Genomic DNA, 17,300 nt, shown 5'->3' on the forward strand with positions numbered 1-17,300 from the left:
TGGTACCTGACACATTGTCAGCAGGTACCTAAACACTGTGGGGCCAGACCATGGCTCAGGGACCTTGGACAAATCAGTTAACCTTTCTCAACCTTCAAGCAATGACTTTATTTTTATTTATATTTTCTGAGATGGAGTCTCGCTGTGTTGCCAGGCTGGAGTGCAGTGGTGTGATCTCAGCTCACTGCAACCTCCGCCTCCCGGGTTCATGGGATTCTCCTGCCCCAGGCTCATGAGTAGCTGGGACTACAGGCATGCGCCACTACACCCATCTAATTTTTGTATTTTTAGTAGAGACGAGGTTTCACCATGTTGGCCAGGATGGTCTTGATCTCTCGACCTCATGATCTGCCCGCCTCAGCCTCCCAAAGTGCTGGGATTATAGGCATGAGCCACCGCACCCGGCCGACTTTATCTTATGATACCCATGGTGTTTCCCTGTTTGCCCTGGCCATTAGGAAGCGCAGAGCTAAATTTGTGGCAGGCATCCAGGGACTATACTACATCTTATGACAAGCATTTGTAGTGTGTTGGCCTTATCCCTGGCTTCTCATACTCTCCTTTTATTCCCATTTCTTTATCTATTTTATTGATTTTAATATTTGCCTTTTGCAAAATGCTTCCTATCCCTTTTGGAACTAGGCAGAATATAAACTAGTTAGAACCTCTCTGAGCCTTATTTTTCCCATCTACAAAAAGGGCATGAGTCAAATTCCTCAGAGGTGGTGACGATTTAATGCCTTCCTCTGTGAAAGTGCTGAATAGGTGCTGGCTCATGTCAATTCCTGCCTCCGCCCACGAGCCGGGGCCTCACTGGAGTCAAGTCCCGTGTCCAGTCCCCACGGTCCGGCCCTGCTGCTCACCACTGGGAGGTGAAGACTGCGTAGATATGGGGAGCTGTGGGAGAATCGGCGGGCAGCAGAACCGCGTGGCGGATGACGTTGAAGGGCAGCTGCCCCGGCTTGGTGCAGAGCAACTGGGCCTTCAGGAAGGTGGTCCACTTCCTCTGCAGCAGTTTTTCGCCGCCCACGTCATTCTGGGGGTACAGGGAGAATGAGGGGGCACCCCCAGCCACGCGTGTCCCCGTCCCGCCAACCCCGTGTGTCCTCCCCGCACCCCCAGCCCCGTGTGCCCCACCCCGCGCTCCCCAGCACCGCTGGTCCCCTTCCTCTCCCCTCCCCTCCCCTCCCCTCCCCTCCGCTCTCCTTGGGGACCCACCACTCAGTCCCGCCCCTGCCATCTCCTTATTGGTAATCCTCCAGTTAGCCCCGCCCCCCGCCCCGGCCGCCGACCTTGCAGACTCGAGCCACCCGGGATGTGTGGAGCCTCTCAAAGAAGTCAAACTCGCTGGCTGTCTCCTCGAAGAAGAAGTAGACGACCTGGGTCGAAGGGATGGCTGCCACGAAGGAGGCGTCCGCTGCGGGGGAGGGGCAGATGGGCTTAGGGACTGAGCCCCTGGATGCCCTGGGTTTGCCTGAGTGAAAACCCTTGGGCTGGCCCTGGAGGCCAGGACACAGGCTTCCTCGGGTCCCACAGCTTGTCCAGGGGTAGCGATGTGGGGAGGGGATGACTGGTGCTTCTTTAATGTGTTTACATAAGACGAAAGCTTCAAGAGGACCGGAGCTTTGTCTTCTTCCCTGCCATATACCCCCTGCGCCTAACAGTAACGGACACATTGTACCTTCCACAAATGAGAGTTGAGTGAATTAGCAAGGTCACCGGGACTCAGGAAAGGGGGCCAGCGGGGGTCAGGTCCTTACGATGCAGCCAGCGGAGGAAGTTGTCGGTCTTGAGGACAGGCTGGGATCCCAGTGTGCGCATCAGGATGGGCTCACTGCCCAGGAAGTTGTTCATGGTACCAGAATAGAGCATCCCATCTAGGGTGGGGGAGAGGAGAAGAGAGAACTGATGGCGTGGACGGCTCCTCTGCCCTCCACAGACCTGCCTCTGACCAGGGCTGGCATCCATATCAGTCTTGGGGGCCCTGCATCAGTTCTGCACCTTCCTAGGGAGCCCCAAAGCCCAGCTTCCCCTCCTCACCAAGCACCCCTCTTAGCTTCCTCTCTCCACAGGAAATGGCCATCCTGTGTGGCCCTCCGTGTTTGGGCACTTTTCTAGCCTTTCTGTGGCTACTCCCTCACATACCTAGCTGAACCACTTGCCAAGTAGAATCACTTATTGATCCTGGAAGGTGACTGTGTTTTCCATTTCCACACCTTGGGTCCTACCCTTCTCTCCCTGGAACACCTTCCCTGCCATCTGTCTACATCTTCAAGGTCCTGTGGAAAAGCCGAAGGCCATCTCCTCCAGGAAGCCAGGTGGGAAGTCTGTAATAGTTGGTGTCCAGTAGTGCATTGAAACATGGTTTCTCTCTCTCTTTCTTTTTTTTTCTTTCAAGACAGGGTCTTGCTCACATCCAGGCTGGAGTGCAGTGGTGCCATCACAACTCACCGTAGCATTGACCTTCTCAAGCAATCCTCCCACCTCAGCCTCCCAAGTAGCTGGGATCACAGGCACTTGTCCGGCTAATTTTGTTGTTATTGTTTTGTTTTTTTAGTAGAGACGAGGTCTGACTATACTATTGCCCAAGCTGGTCTTGAACTCCTGAGTTCAAGTGATCCACCCGCCTCACCCTCCTAAAGTGCTGAGATTTCAGGTGTGAGCCACCACACCCGGTCTGATTTCTTGTTTATAACTCCTATACTACCCAGCACAGTGCCCAGTACACCAGAGGAAGTGTTCACATGATTGTTGAACAGCGGCTCACTCTCAGGCCTCTTCCCTACCCGATACCCTTCCCGAACCCTCGTGCCTCTGTGTCTTTCCACATCCATCTTTCTCCACCACTTTTTGTGGAGATTTCAGCAGGAGCTGGTGATTGGGGGTGCTTAATTCTCCCTCTGATCTTGTGATCTGAGGCTTCTGGCTTCCCTCTCTCTTTCCTCTGCCTGTTTTGTTTTGTTTTGTTTTGTTTTGTTTTGTTTTGTTTTGGGACAGTCTTGCTTTGTTGCCCAGGCTGGAGTGCAGTGGTGCGATCTCGGCTCACTGCAACCTCCACCTCCTGGGTTCAAGCAATTCTTGTGACTCAGCCGCCTGAGTAGCTGGGACCACAGGTGCGCCCTACCATGACTGGCTAATTTTTGTATTTTTAGTAGAGATGAGGTTTCACCATGTTGACCAGGCTGGTCTCGAACTCCTGGGGTCACGTGATCCACCCACCTCAGCCTCCCAGACTGCTAGGATTACAGGCATAAGGCACTAAAGTCTGGTTTTTTTGTGTGTGTTTTTGTTTTTGTTTTTTTTGAGACGATCTCCCTGTGTTGTCCAGGCTAGACTCAAACCCCTAAGCTCAAGGGTCCTTCCACCTCAGCTTCCAAATAACTGGGACCATACGTATGCATCACTACACCCAGCTTTCCCTGCCTTTCGGAAAACTCTGTACTATTCCATATTTCACAGCGTGACTGGAGAAAGCAGATGTTGGGATGAGGTGGGAAACCTGATACTCACCCACCAAGACAGCCGTATGCTTGTGAGCGGGGTCAAAGGGGCTTTGGCCTTTTCCCTCCATGACCTTGTCCTCCAAGATGGGCAACAGGTATGAGTCTTGAAGTTCCTAAATGGGGAGAGAGGCTGGGGGGCCAGAACGCCAAGGTCTCACATCTGGGAAATGAGGGGCTTGAGGAAGGAAGGGAAAGTGACATAGAGGGAAATTGGTCTGGGGCCAGGAAGTTCATGAGGGTCCTGCATCTGGAAGGCCAGAGTTTTCCAGAGCTACAGAGGAATGCCGGGGGTAGATGTGAGAAGGAATGCTTGGGGACCTGAGCACTGGGCACCAGAGAACTCACAATGAAGGTACAAGCAGGGCTGAAGGCGAAGGTGCCGCAGGTGTAGAGATGGGTGACGTTGTAAGAAACCAGGACACGGATGAAGTTGAAACATTGTGTCTGAGGGAGACAGAGAATTTAGGTCTCCAGGCCACTTACCTCAACTTCCTGGACCCCCAGAGCCTGCCCCCTCACTGAGGAGAAAGGCTGGGTAATGCTGGGGCAGTCCCTGTACCTCTCTGTAGAACATAATCCAGGAGATAACCATGCAAACAAGCGCCCTCCACTGCCGCCCAACCTGAGACCATCCAGGGATGGTGTAGGGATGCCAGGGCTCTCTACCCACTCTACCCCCACTCCCCCACCTCCACTTACCTCATTGCTCTTCTTCTTAAAGGCACATTCACTCTTTTTTCTGTCACTGGCTGGCCACCGTATCTGAAAGTAGGGAGTTGGGAGGGTGAGATGAAAAGAAATGAGGTCTTCAGTTCTCGCTGTGACCTGCTTCCCTTCTCTGATGTGAAATCAACAGCAGGCATAGTGCTTAGTGATATGCTGATGGGCAGTAATAGCATCAGTTTGTGACCATGGCTATTACTTGAATAATACTGATATCAGACATAGCTCCATAGTTGAACACAGCCTAAGGAATCAGACAGACCCCAGTTTAAATCTAGACTTGGCTATTTCCTGACTGAGAGATCTTGGTCAATTTCATAGGCTATTGGCAGATACAACCAGGTGGCATATACAAAACACCTAACACGAAGAATGGTATATATGGCAGCAGTTGTCAAACCGCACATTTCCTGGGGAAATTGTTTAAAATGTTTGTTCCTGGGTCACGCCTTAGAGAATCTGCATTTTTAACCAGCATCTCGTATGTGCAGGTGGTCAGCAGACTACACATCAGGATACACGAACCACGGAGGTGATCACTATATTGCTAGTGCCTTCTCTCCCTTTCTTCCTTCCTTCCTCACATTGTTCCCAGTAATAGGGTGACTAAGACAGAAGCAGCCGGGCACGGTGGCCCACGCCTGTAATCCCAGCACTTTGAAAGGCTGAGGCGGACGGATCACCTGAGGTTGGGAGTTCGAGACCAGCCTGACCAACGTGGTGAAATTCCGTCTCTTTAGCCAGGCCTAGTGGTGGGCGCATGTAATCCCAGTACTCAGGAGGCTGAGGCAGAATTGCTTGAACCCAGGAGGCGGAGGTTGCAGTGAGCTGAGATCACGCCATTGCACTCCAGCCTGGACAACAGAGTGAGACTCTGTCTCAAAAAAAAAAAAAAAAAAAGGCCAGGCGCAGTGGCTCACACCTGTAATCCCAGCACTTTAGGAGGCCGAGGCGGGCGGATCACGAGGTCAGGAGATGGAGACCATCCTGGCGAACACGGTGAAACCCCATCTCTACTGAAAACACAAAAAGAAAATTAGCCAGGTGTGGCGGCGGGCGCCTGTAGTCCCAGCTTCTAGGGAGGCTGAGACAGGAGAATGGTGTTAACCTGGGAGGCGGCAGAGCTTGCAGTGAGTGGAGATCGCGCCACTGCACTCCAGCCTGGGTGACAAAGCAAGGCTCTATCTCAAAAAAAAAAAAAAAAAAAAAAAAAAGACACAGAAGCATCAGTGATCTCTACTAGTGGTTAGATATCAAATTGTTGACATAATTTGAGTCAATGTTTATCTCATATGTCAATGATTTCCATGTCAGCCATTTTTGCAGTTAATATTATTCAATCACTATTCACAGTACCAATGAAGAGTGAAGTCACAGGCCAGGCATGGTGGCTCACGCCTGTAATCCCAACACTTTGGGAGGCTAAGGCAGGCAGATAACCTGAGGTCAGGAGTTCGAAACCAGCCTGGCCAACATGGTAAAATCCCATCTCTATTAAAATTAGCCTGGCATGGTGGTGTGTGCCTGTAGTCCCAGCTACTTGGGAGACTGAGGCAGAAGAATTGCTTGAACCCAGGAGGTGGAGGTTGCAGTGAGCCAAGATCGTGCCCACTGTACTCCAGCCTGGGCAACAGAGCAAGACTCCATCTCAAAAAAAAAAAAAGTGAGGCCACAACATTTCCTGTCTGTTATATTGTCACAATATACATATAAAGAGAACTGCTGATTACAGATAGCAGCAACTGAGCTGTTACTCATATACAGGCAGCTAAGCCCAGGGCAGCTGCTGGCCCCCTTCTCACTCCCAGCCCACACTCTTTGTCCCTGGACTCTTTACCATGTTCTTTAGCCTGGGGACCCCTGGATCCTGGATATCCAAGGCCAGGATGGCTTCTCGAGCCCCCACATAGAGAGTATTTCCATTACCACTCAGGAGCAGAGTGTCAAAATCCTGGAGGCCCTTCTGGTGGAAGAAGCTGAGTGCCCTACGTTCATCCCCTGTTGGAGGTAGTAAGAAGGAGAGAGTGATGAGGACTTGGTGGGCAGCTGACTCCTGAGATATAAGTGGGGGAAGGGGAAGGGTTGCCTGAGTATGCTCCCCGGGACTTGGCAGCTAGACCCACTCTCCTCCACCAGCAGTTCTCCCCTTCACCCCACCCTGCCGGCAGCCACAAGAGCTTTGTGTGTTGAGCCCACAGTAGAGAGAAGAGGTAGCCAGAGACAGAGTAATGGGGACAGGAAATAAAGTGAGGCACAATGGATGCTCTTCCAGGCCTGGGACAGGGAGGGCTACCATGGGGGAGGATGCTTTGGTCCTCACTAGGACGGGGAGCAGCAGGCAGACAGACGAACAGGAAAGTGTTGGCAGCCACAAGCAGCAAAGCTACATGCAGACAGGAGGGTGTGTGTCAGAGGGTCCCTCTCGCCACCCCCCCAACCACCCCTGCTTTCTTCCTCTTCTGTTAAAGGAAATTCCCACCAGTAGAGTCACCATGAACAGAGAGGAAGCATTTTTCTTCAAAGATCTGTGTGGGCATGGCTGGATGTCCCCTGGGCAGAGATGGTGAGCCAGGTGTGGGAGGCTCATCTAGGTCCTCTCCATGACCTTGGCATTGTGGGGTGGGTGGGGGTGTATGTTCCTGTCCCACTGGCACATCAGCGAGGAGGAAGGAGCTCCTCAGATCCTCTCTCATTAGCACTTGCACTGTTGCATTAGTTAGAAAGCTGACTAGCTAACTGATACGTTTGTAGGCTCAGGGAATCTTACACAGGACAGAGGGGAGGAGTTGGGGAATATGATGCAGCTGCGGGCTGGAAGGGCTGGCCTCAGGGAGGAGCATCTCCCAGAAGCCAGGCCTCCCCCAGAGCTGCATAAATCCCTCAGTTACTGAACAGATCACCCTGTATTGATGGTCTGCTTGCTCATGTGCTTCCCCCTTTGTGACTGTGAACACCTTGAGGTCAGGGGCTGAGGCTTATCCATGTTTGTACGCCCTGCATCCAACACAGAGGAGGTCTCTGCATCAGTGGGCAATATACGTTTCCTTTACTGATTACCCCAGAAAGATGCTAAAGACACAGCCACGCCCAGTCACCTACAACTCCTGAAGTGTCTACATCCTTTCCTGAGTCTTCTCCCTGGAGGTGAGGGGACCCGCAGCCTCCACAGTCTCAGTAAGAAACCAGTCAAGCTGTGCTTGCGTGTGGGTTCCAGGGCCCATTCTCCAACCAACCATCCCACAGTCCTGGACATGGTATGGTCCAGCATGATCTATGTGGTTGGCATGGGCCTGGTGTGCCCTGGGTCACTGGGTCCATGCATGGTCTTCTAGCATGGACCTTGATTTTGGGGTACTTGGGAGTGTGAAGCAGTTAGGAGTTTGAGGTGCCCAGCTTGGTGACAGTGATATTTAAGGAAGGAAAGAAAAATTACCAATTTTGGAGAACTGGAAGAAGCAGTGCCCGTGGCCCCGTGGCCCCGTGGCCCCGTGGCCCCCTGTTTTTCTCAATCTGCTCTCCAGTGGCTTTTCTTTCCATTTGGACTTCTATTTCTGGCTGTGTCTCTTTCTCCGAAACCCTCTGTTTCTCCCTGGCATCTCTCTCTGTGTCCCCGTTTCTCCATGTCCATTTCCCCCCTCTCCTCTGTTCCTCTCTCCTTCCTCCACCCACCTCCAGCTCTCTATTGCCATCCCCACACTTGCTGCCATCATACACTTACCTGCATAGTATCTGACCCTGGGCATGGGCCCCTGCCCGCCTCCCCCCGCGGTCGTCGTCGGCAGCAGCAGCTGGAGCAGTTGGAAGAGGAAAAGGCCCAGGAGGCTCCAGGGGTCCAGGCCCAGGGCTGGGAGGGCCATGCTCAGCCACAGACTGTCACCAGGGAGCTCTGGGGAAACAGGCACCCGGGCACTTTCTGGGTGAGCAGTTCTTACCACATCCCCCCTGGGGACCAATAGGAGAGCCCCAGGCAGCAGAAGCGTGTGTATTGGTTGGGGCGGGGGGGACATTAGGGCAGGGAAGGTTCCCTATCTAGAAGGGCCCTAAGACAGTCTCACTTTCATCATCCTTCCAAGCCTCAGCCAGTCACCTCACTGTCCCCTGTGGGTGTCCCCTATCCTTCTTCTGCTGTCTTCTCACCAACAGCTCTGGTCTGCCTTTTCTTGCCTTATTCTCAGGACGTCTTTCCTGCCTTTCCTCCTTTGCCTTCCCTCTTCTCATAGCCCAAGCCCAAACCGTTGCCTGGCTCTGGGCAGGGGACATTTTGGGGAGCAGGTTCCTGCACCCAAAATATAAATTCCTCAGACCTTACTCTCCTGTCACTTTCAGATCTGTTGACACCTGTGCCTCATACTCAGCTCTGACCCAGGTGGGCAGACCTTTGAGTCTGTCTGCTCTAACCTCTCCCCCAGCCCCAGCTGGGCTCAGGGTCTTTGAGTCTCAGTCCTGCCTGGCCTGATTCTTCCAGGGAGGCAATGAGGGTCCATCCCGCCAGGCTGGCTATCAGCATTTCCTGGGGAGCTGCCTGGGCAGGGGTGGCTGGCCGGCTCCCAGCCTCTGCAGCTCCCCGGCCCCCTTGTCTCTTGCTCCTGTGTCTGCCTCCCTGGGTCTCTACATAATCTTTCCCAAGACCACCCACCCCAAGCCACCCATCTCACCTCACATACCCTTGAACCAGCCACAGTGGGAAACTCGGTGTCCGGATTCTAGGGTGGGGGTGCCATTCAGGAGAAAGAAGAAGGGGGATTCCCAGGCCCCAGAAGCAGGGGACAGAAGGCTCAGCCTGGCTGGAATGGGAGTGTGGCCCTCCAGGTGCCCATCATGCCAAAGCCAGAACTGGGAGCTCTGGGCCAGGGAAACCGGAATTTCCACCTCTCGAGTTGTGACAGATCCTGGCTTGGGTGGAAGTTGGTGGTTTGGGAGGGAATAAAAAGAGGTTCATCCACCTCACAAGAGACACACCTCTCTCTCCTCCTCTTGCTCGGTCCAACCAGAAAGTTTAAGAGGCCCTTCTAGGTCATTTCAGTGATTCCCCTGTCTCTCCATCATGTCACAGCCAGTCTAACCAGCCTAGCAGTGGTTTCTCCTCTTGCTCAAGATTTCCCAGATAGGGGACATGACATATTCCTCTTTTCACTTACCCACAAGGTGGGGTCTCTCCACTCCTACCTACTGGGAAGTCCCTGCAGTGGTCTAACCTTTAAACCTCCCACTCTCAGCTGGGCCATAATCTTTCTTAAAAAATGAAAGAATTGTATTAGGCTCTTATCTGTGATTTTGCTGAGGAAGTCCCCCTTGTAGTCTAATCTCCATCACTCCTTGACATCAGGCCAATAGGAAGCCCAAAAATCAGGCCAGCAGGAAGCCCAGAACATTTCTCATCTGAACTCATGCTCACTGGACCACACTTTGGAGGCACCCAACCCCCAAAGATGGCTGCTTACCCCTCCTCAAAGGCTCCAGGGGGAGCCTCGTAACGCAGGGTTAATGAGGCATCCAGCGGCAAGAACTCCATGGCCTACAAAGTGGGTAGGTTCCTGCCCACTCAACACGGTCAGCTGACTGCAGGTTAAAAAGCACAGACATCCCAGGGCTAATCCAACTCTAATAAATAATCCACTTCCATCTGACATGCACATTCCTCCCTGGCAGGAAGTCCTTCCTGCAGTGTAACTTCCATCCCTCCTGCTACAGCACCAGCCAACATGGGGGATGTTACAGCTCAGGCTACTCCTTATAATTCCTCATCTGAGGTACTCAGCCTTCTTTCGTCTCTCTCAATTTCCCCAGGGGTTGGTCTCAGACATATCCTGCCTAATAATCGTTTCTGTCAAGACTTGCCTAGGACTCCCCCAGACTCTCCCAGAGGCTGTTTGCCAGGTCCCTTCCAGCTTCTTAGAATCAAGAGAAACTCCCATTTATCCAGACCCTCCTTCTGTGTCTCCCCAACCCCCAGCTCAGATTTGGAAAGCCGGTCTTCCCCTGGGCCTCTCTGCTTAAACAGATTGGCTTATTTGGGTCACTGGGAGGAGTTCTGATACGGGGAGGTTGGGGGAGTTCCAGCCCCACACTTCCAGCCTGATGTCCTATTCCCGCCTTTCTGGAAGTGAAAGACTCCATGCCCTGCCCCCAGTTCTTCCTCCAGACATCCAGAATTCTCCCAACTCCAGACGTCCTCTTCCCCAGCCCCTCTAGCCAATATGAATAGTTCACACTATCAGGCTTTAGTCCTCCCAACAATTTTAGCAGCTAGGTACGGACATAATCCCATTTTACAGATAAAGAAGAGAGGTTACACAGCTAGAAGCCAAGTTGAATTCAGATCTGCCACATTCAGTAGCAAATATCTTAGCTACAAAGACTCTACAGAGTCCTAGTCGTTCAGTCCTCCCTCCTGCCCCAGTCCACAGTTCTGAGCCACTTGGATAGAGAAGGCAAGCGTGGGCTGGGAGGGTAGTGAGCTTTGCCTACTCTAGGTTAAGAAACAAGATCTCTGGGGTGATTTCTGAGGACTTTCAACAGGCCAACACCAGAACATTAAACCAAGTGTGGGCTTTTTTTTTTTTTAGACAAAGTCTTGCTCTGTCGTCGCCAAGGCTGGAGTGTAATGGTGCAATCTCGACTCACTGCAACCTCCGCCTCCCGGGTTCAAGCCATTCTCCTGCCTCAGCCTCCCAGGTAGCTGAGACTACAGGCATGTACCACCAAGCCCGGCTAATTTTTTTTTGTATTTTTAGTAGAGATGGAGTTTCATCATGCTGGCCAGACTGGTCTCGAACTCTTGACCTCAAGTGATCTGCCCAACTCGGCCTCCCAAAGTGCTGGAATTACAGGCGTGAGCCACTGTGCCCGGCCCCAAGCGTGGCCCTTATGAGCATGCTTATTTGGGTCAATAAAGCGTTTCAGAGGTAACAGAAACCTCCTTGAAGGAAGGCTGTGAGTTACCCCCCACCCCGCACCTCTAGCAAGAGCCTCCTGGTCAAAAAGAGCCCAATGGGAAGGGCATCCTGCCCCCAGCAGTGCACCCCTCACACCAAAGTCTCTGGAGTCAGACCCCAAGCCCCACTGCCATCTCCCTTGCTTCATCTGGCAGGGCCCCAGCCAGTGCTGGCTTCACGGGCACGAGACCTGTGTAGCCACACAGGGCCCTGTGCTCAGAAGGGCCACGCTTGGATTAATGCTCTGCTGTTGCTCTGTTCAAAGTCCTCATAATACTTAAACAAGGGGTTCTACTTTTGTTTTTTTTGAGACGGAGTCTTGCTCTGTCGCCCAGGCTGGAGTGCAGTGGCCGGATCTCAGCTCACTGCAAGCTCCGCCTCCCGGGTTTACGCCATTCTCCTGCCTCAGCCTCCCGAGTAGCTGGGACTACAGACGCCCGCTACCTCGCCCAGCTAGTTTTTTGTATTTTTTAGTAGAGACGGGGTTTCACCGTGTTAGCCAGGATGGTCTCGATCTCCTGATCTTGTGATCCGCCCGTCTTGGCCTCCCCAAGTGCTGGGATTACAGGCCTGAGCCACTGCGCCCAGCCTTTTTTTTTTTTTTTTTGAGACGGAGTCTCGCTTTGTCGCCCAGGCTGCAGTGCAGTGGCGCGATCTCGGCTCACTGCAAGCTCCGCCTCCTGGGTTCATGCCATTCTCCTGCCTCAGCCTCCAAGTAGCTGAGACTACAGGCGCGCACCACCACGCCCGGCTAATTTTTTGTATTTTTGGTAGAGACGGGGTTTCACCGTGTTAGCCAGGATGGTCTTGATCTCCTGACCTCCTGATCCGCCTGCCTCGGCCTTCCAAAGTGCTGGGATTACAGGTGTGAGCCACCGTGCCCGGCCGGGGTTCTACATTTTTATTTTGCACTGGGCCCCACAAATTATATAGCAGGTCCTGCACACAACATCAAAGAAGCTCAGGGCTGACAGGGTACTCAGACATACCCCTCCTGACAACCATGCAAATGAGGAAACCAAGGCCAAGGAGAAGTACCTTGGCTGGGGATGGTTTCAGGCAGCAGGTCAGGTGGGGTGGCAGTGGGAAGGGGTCAGATGTTCAGGGATCCGCCCACAGGGGCTGTGCCATTTTCATAGCTCTAATCTGGGAGTTCCCCCAGCCCATTTATCCACAAGTCTTGGAGCCCAGCCTTGGGTCCTGCCATGACAACAACACTGAGTGTACCTTCTGCCCTGCCACAGTCCAGCTCCTCCCCTGCAACCCCTACACAGCATCTGATGGTAGCCCCTTCCTGCCAGGTTCTATTGTGCAGAGGAAAGGTCTAGATGTGGAGGTGGGAGGGGAGATAGAGAGGTTGCTTCCCGCCCCTACTCCATGCTACCTCTGAGCTTCAGCCAGCCCCAGGCACTCAGTCTCTTCTGAGCCCCTGCAGAGCATGGATGCTTCACTAAAGGAGCAGCTCCTGGAGCCAGGAGAGAAGCCACTCCTGGCTTCAGCAGAGATCTGGCAGGTCCAGTTTCCCCTACCTCCTTCTCCCTTTCAGCTTCAGGGGCAGCCCACAGAAGAGCCCAGTCCTGGAGAGCTTTGCTTCCTGGCTTCCCTGACTTAGCTCCACCTGCCCTGGCCCTCATCTGCCCTCTTGTTATGATCACAAGCAAGTCAAGTCAACTTATATGTATTGAGTGCCTAGCGTGTGTAGGCACTAGGGACGTCCCCAAACCTCTACGCCCCCTGTGTCCCTCCACCTCTTCCCATCCCCACTGTCTCCCAGCCTTTTTGCCACCCACCAGCTCAGTCCCTCCTAACCCCTTACCCAAGAGCTTCCCAGGTCCCCTCCTCCAGTCTGACTAGCTCTGGAAGGCTGTGCTGAGTATCACACACAATGGCCCGACCCCTCTGTCTGTCCCCTCCTTAGGGCAGAGCGAGCACCAGACAATGGCCCCGCCCTCTCCCTTCAGAACTGTCAGCTCTCCCGCTCCCTTACCTGGAGCTTGGGGATGCCGCTGCGTTTCCCTCCCTCTGGAATGCCAGGCTTTCCGGTCTCCCAGTGCCTCAGCCCCTGCCACACCCCCACCCCCATCCTCAACCCCATCCCGCCTCACTGGTCCTCAGTCACCATGGCGACCGCATCTCTAAGTGGGAGGGACTAGAATCTCCCCATATTCTTCCTCCTCCTACCCGTGTCCCACTGCGCCCCACCTTCTGTGGCTCCTGGATTCGCACGTGTGGAGGAGGAGGGGCTCCAGATGCGGGAGGAGGTGAAAAGGGGGTACAGTAGCTTCCAGTCCCTGCTCAGCTCCCTTGCCCACCTTCAGCAGGCACCACAGTGCACATGTTCCCACCTGGGTTCAGGGGGTCAGCCGGGGCTAATTCCTCTTTACAGCCAGTTTCTCTGGGTTTCCCTCTACCCTGGGAACTGTGTATATGCCAGGGTGACACAATTGGACTGCAGCCTGGCCCCATGCAAATTCAGTTTGCCAATGAGGACACAAGTGAGCCCACAAATATCTATGCAAATATGCAAATAAGCCAAGGGACAGATTCTGTCAAGAACCCCATGGAGCCCTCTCCTATTCACAGTATCCTGACTTCTGAGGGAGGGGGTCCACTGCCAGGTTCAGGTTCTGCCTCTCCTTCCTAAGCTGCCTGAGAAGAAGGTGGCTCCCCCAGAAGCCTTCTCTGGCTAACATCCTCTGAGACGTATTCAGAGGGAAAGGTTGTGCTGTAGAGGGCAGACTTCAGAAAGGACTTTCCAAGGGTCTAGACTAGATGGGCATAGGGAAAGAAAACTGAATTGGATTCTTTCCCATTCAGGGAGGAGCACAGGCAGGCAGTGGTTTGTATGGAGCCTTTCTGGGAGCCAAGCCTGTGCCCTCTCCCGGCCCTGATCCTAAACAGCCTTGTTACTAGAGCTTCCTTCTGTCTCCACTGGGCCCTAACTTCATTGGTAAAATGAGGAGTTGAAAAAGCCCCTTCAGGCCTGGCGCATTGGCTCAATCCTGTAATCCCAGCACTTTGGGAGGCTGAGGTGAGCGGATCACCTGAGGTTGGGAGTTCAAGACTGCCTGACCAACATGGAGAAACCACATCTCTACTAAAAATACAAAATTAGCCAGGTATGGTGGCGCATGCCTGCAATCCTAGCTACTCAGGAGGCTGAGGCAGGAGAATCACTTGAGCCCGGGAGATGGAGGTTGCAGTGACCTGAGATCATGCCATTGTACTCCAGCCTGGGCCACAAGAGCAAAACTCCATTTCAAAAAAAAAAAAAAAAAGAAAGAAAAGAAAAGAAAAAGACAAAGCCCCTTCCAGGCTGGCCTCTGTCTCAGCTGGCAGGGGACTAGAAAAGGCACCATGAGTCTGGGATGAAGGGCCCTGGATCCCAGGCCTGGTTGCCTGTAGCCTGCTGTGTGATGCTGGGCAGAGCACCTCCCTGCCTCACATCCATAAAATAATGGCTTTTCAGCCTGCCTGGGAGCAGCATGACTCTGCCAGACTTCATAGTATTTTTAAGAGGAAGGAAATGAGTCTGCCAGTGTCGGCCCCGGGTAGAGGGTTTCATGGACCAAGACTGGTTCCCCTTTAGATCTGAGTTGGGGTGGTGGTTGAGCATTTGCTTTGGGGTGAGGCAAGGAGGGCATGACATGTGCTGAAAGCAGAAGTGGACCCTGAGCGAGTCCACCATGTCCCCACTGATTCCTGACACTCCACTCTCATTGCCCCTCTGCATCTCAGCTGTGACGACTCAGAGGGCCTGCTTGTTCAGGCTTCTCTCCCCTGGGACTGGGACACGTGATATGAGATTAAAATGGTAGGGAGTAGAGGACCCTGAACTAGAATGATAACAGGAAGGAAGTGGGTGAACTACAGGAAGCCGTCACACCCCCACTGGACATCCTTGGGTCCCTGCCCCTATTTTCTTCCCCTTTAGGGGAATTGGGCCCAGTCTCTGTGGCAGAGAAGGAAGGAGTTACATTTCTGAAATAACCCAAGGGAATGGGGGAGCCTACAGATCCCACCTGGCTCCTCTTCAATCCAGGTCACAGAGCCAGACTTCAGGGGCCTCCCTTGGCCTTGCCATATGAGAGTCAAAACTTCCAGAAAAGAGCTAAATGGTCTTGATGAGAGAGGAGGGACAGAGTCCAGGGTGGTGGCCATAGCCACAGTTAGAAACTCGCTGGAGTGAGCTGGACACCCAGGCCTCCTGTTTGCAGTTCTGTGGGATGGAGAGGGAGAGAGAGCCTTTCCACAAGCTTATCTCCATTTCTCCTGCTGCAGCATACATAATTCTATTTCCTCTGGTTTGTCTAGCTTCAATTTCCCCACGTGTGGGAAAGTGGGATGTTGGGACCCCGTGTCTTTGATTGCAAGGGGGCAAGGAGTGGCTGATGGAATTTAGAAAATGAAGGCCTTGGGGAAATGAGATGGGGGAGTGGAGGGAGGAGACCCAGGCATCCTGTTCCTTAGGATATGCCCCTCAAGATCCCTGAGGCTGCCCCTCCCCCAGTCGAGGCCAGAGGACCATCCCCTGTGTTGTCCATTGGACACTCCATGTCCATAGTCCCAGAGTTCTGGCATCCCGCCCCTCCCTCTTACCCCAGGGACCACAGTCCCCCTTCCCCACCATTTTTAAGCCTTACCCCCAGCCCAGAAGAGGAGACCCTAACCCAGGCGTCCAAGACTTCCAGCAGAGTCTGCACCGGACAGGGGGTGGAGCAGGGCCAGGCATGGCAGGGAGGGGGTGGGGGCCCTTCCAGCCCCCTCCAGTGCCCCAGTTCCCAGGCAGCTCTTAAAGGGACCAAGGAGAATTAGCCAGGGGCAGCTTAAGGGGGTGAATGTAGAGGAAAGTAGGTGGTGGGGAGAGGACTGGACTTGGCAGGGGCAGGAGAGCCAGAGCGGGGACCACCTGACACCTTCCCTACTCCCTTGGAAGACCCCAGGGTCCTCTGCCTCACTTTTCCCTCATCCCATGAGACCCCCATGCTGGCCACCCAGCTTCTGACTCCACCTCCTCAGATCCTGCCCCCTGTTCCCCTTGGGCTCCTGCCCACTTCCTCCCCTCCCCCATATGCGTGCCACCTCAGTCTCCGGTGAGAGCTGCCAGCTGGCACCAACTGGTACTAGGCACGGAGAATCAGCCCAAGAAGTGGAAGGGCCTGAGGCCTGGTCCCAGAAGGCGGGGGGAGGCCAGGACCCCAGAGTCAGTCAGGGGGCGTAGGAGGCACCTTCCCTTCCAGTTGCCTCTCCAAGTCTTGTTTTCTCTGCCCCTCTGGGCACACAGCAATGGGGGCACCGAGGCTCTGAGGAGAACCCTGGCTCACCCGCTCCCTCGGCTTCCTGATGGGCTGTCAGGATTGTGACATAGAAAAGGAAAACGACTTCGTTATGCCAGGAGGGGCTGGGGCAGCTGAGAGAAACCCACGGCAGAAGAGAGGGACAAAGAAAATGGAAACAGAAGATAGCAGACAGACAAATAGCAGAAAGCCTCAGTTGTCATATCAGCCCTCTACTCACAACGCTCCCTGGCTTCCCAGGGCACTGCAGTTAATTTCAAACTCCCCTCAGGGTACCGTAGGCCCCTCCCAACCCTTTAGTGTGGGAGGGCTTTTCCCCAGGCAGCCTGGACTCTGCCTTTTTCTGAGTTTCTGTTCCTACCTTATCTCCCACCTGGAAGATGTACTCTTCCTGGATAGTAGTTCTCATTTCCACTTGATGAAACTCTTCTTGTTCTTTCATGCCAAAACAACCCTTTTCTCTGCAAAGCCCCCCTGGTCCTCCCACAGTATTCTGAGTTGCCACGGTATTTTCTAAGAATCTGGAGTCTTGGGTGACTTGGGGTAAACCGTCTCTCACTGGGTCTCAGCCGCCTTAATTAAAATGGGAATGGTAATAACCTGCCCACTAGTGGTTAAAGTGAAAATTAGTTCCACTCTTTGGGATGATACTTGGCAATAGGTCTCAGGTTCCGCAAAAGTGGTCACATAGCTGGGCATGGTGGTGGCACGTGCCTGCAGTCCCAGCTACTCAGGAAGCTGCCAGGAACCCAAGGCTGCTGTGAGCTATGATGCTATGATCAAGCCTTTGAAGAGCCACTGTACTCCAGCCCGGACAACATGGTGAGACCTTGTCTCAAAAA

At 53.6% G+C, this 17,300-nt stretch overlaps 1 protein-coding gene across 4 annotated transcripts in view; it reads right to left on the reverse strand.

Annotated features, from left to right (window-relative positions):
• The window catches only part of SEMA4A (semaphorin 4A), a 33,029-nt gene extending 16,019 nt beyond the window's left edge, over nt 1-17,010 (reverse strand). The window contains exons 1-9 of one of the 4 annotated variants that reach the window (XM_007976747.3): nt 16,820-17,010; nt 7,945-8,112; nt 6,064-6,224; nt 4,203-4,265; nt 3,849-3,947; nt 3,511-3,616; nt 1,761-1,877; nt 1,293-1,417; nt 864-1,036 (exon numbers count right to left, since the gene is read on the reverse strand). In XM_007976747.3, the coding sequence (XP_007974938.1) occupies nt 864-1,036; nt 1,293-1,417; nt 1,761-1,877; nt 3,511-3,616; nt 3,849-3,947; nt 4,203-4,265; nt 6,064-6,224; nt 7,945-8,083 (983 nt within the window). In that variant the 5' untranslated portion in view covers nt 8,084-8,112; nt 16,820-17,010. Of the gene's footprint in view, nt 1-863; nt 1,037-1,292; nt 1,418-1,760; nt 1,878-3,510; nt 3,634-3,848; nt 3,948-4,202; nt 4,266-6,063; nt 6,225-7,944; nt 8,113-15,804; nt 16,110-16,819 lie in introns of those variants that run through there. The other 3 variants (XM_007976745.3, XM_037997778.2, XM_037997779.2) reach the window with 3 other exon arrangements.
• Between the last annotated feature and the right edge of the window lie 290 nt (nt 17,011-17,300).

This window comes from Chlorocebus sabaeus, chromosome 20 (assembly GCF_047675955.1).
Source record: "Chlorocebus sabaeus isolate Y175 chromosome 20, mChlSab1.0.hap1, whole genome shotgun sequence".
NCBI lineage: Eukaryota > Metazoa > Chordata > Mammalia > Primates > Cercopithecidae > Chlorocebus > Chlorocebus sabaeus.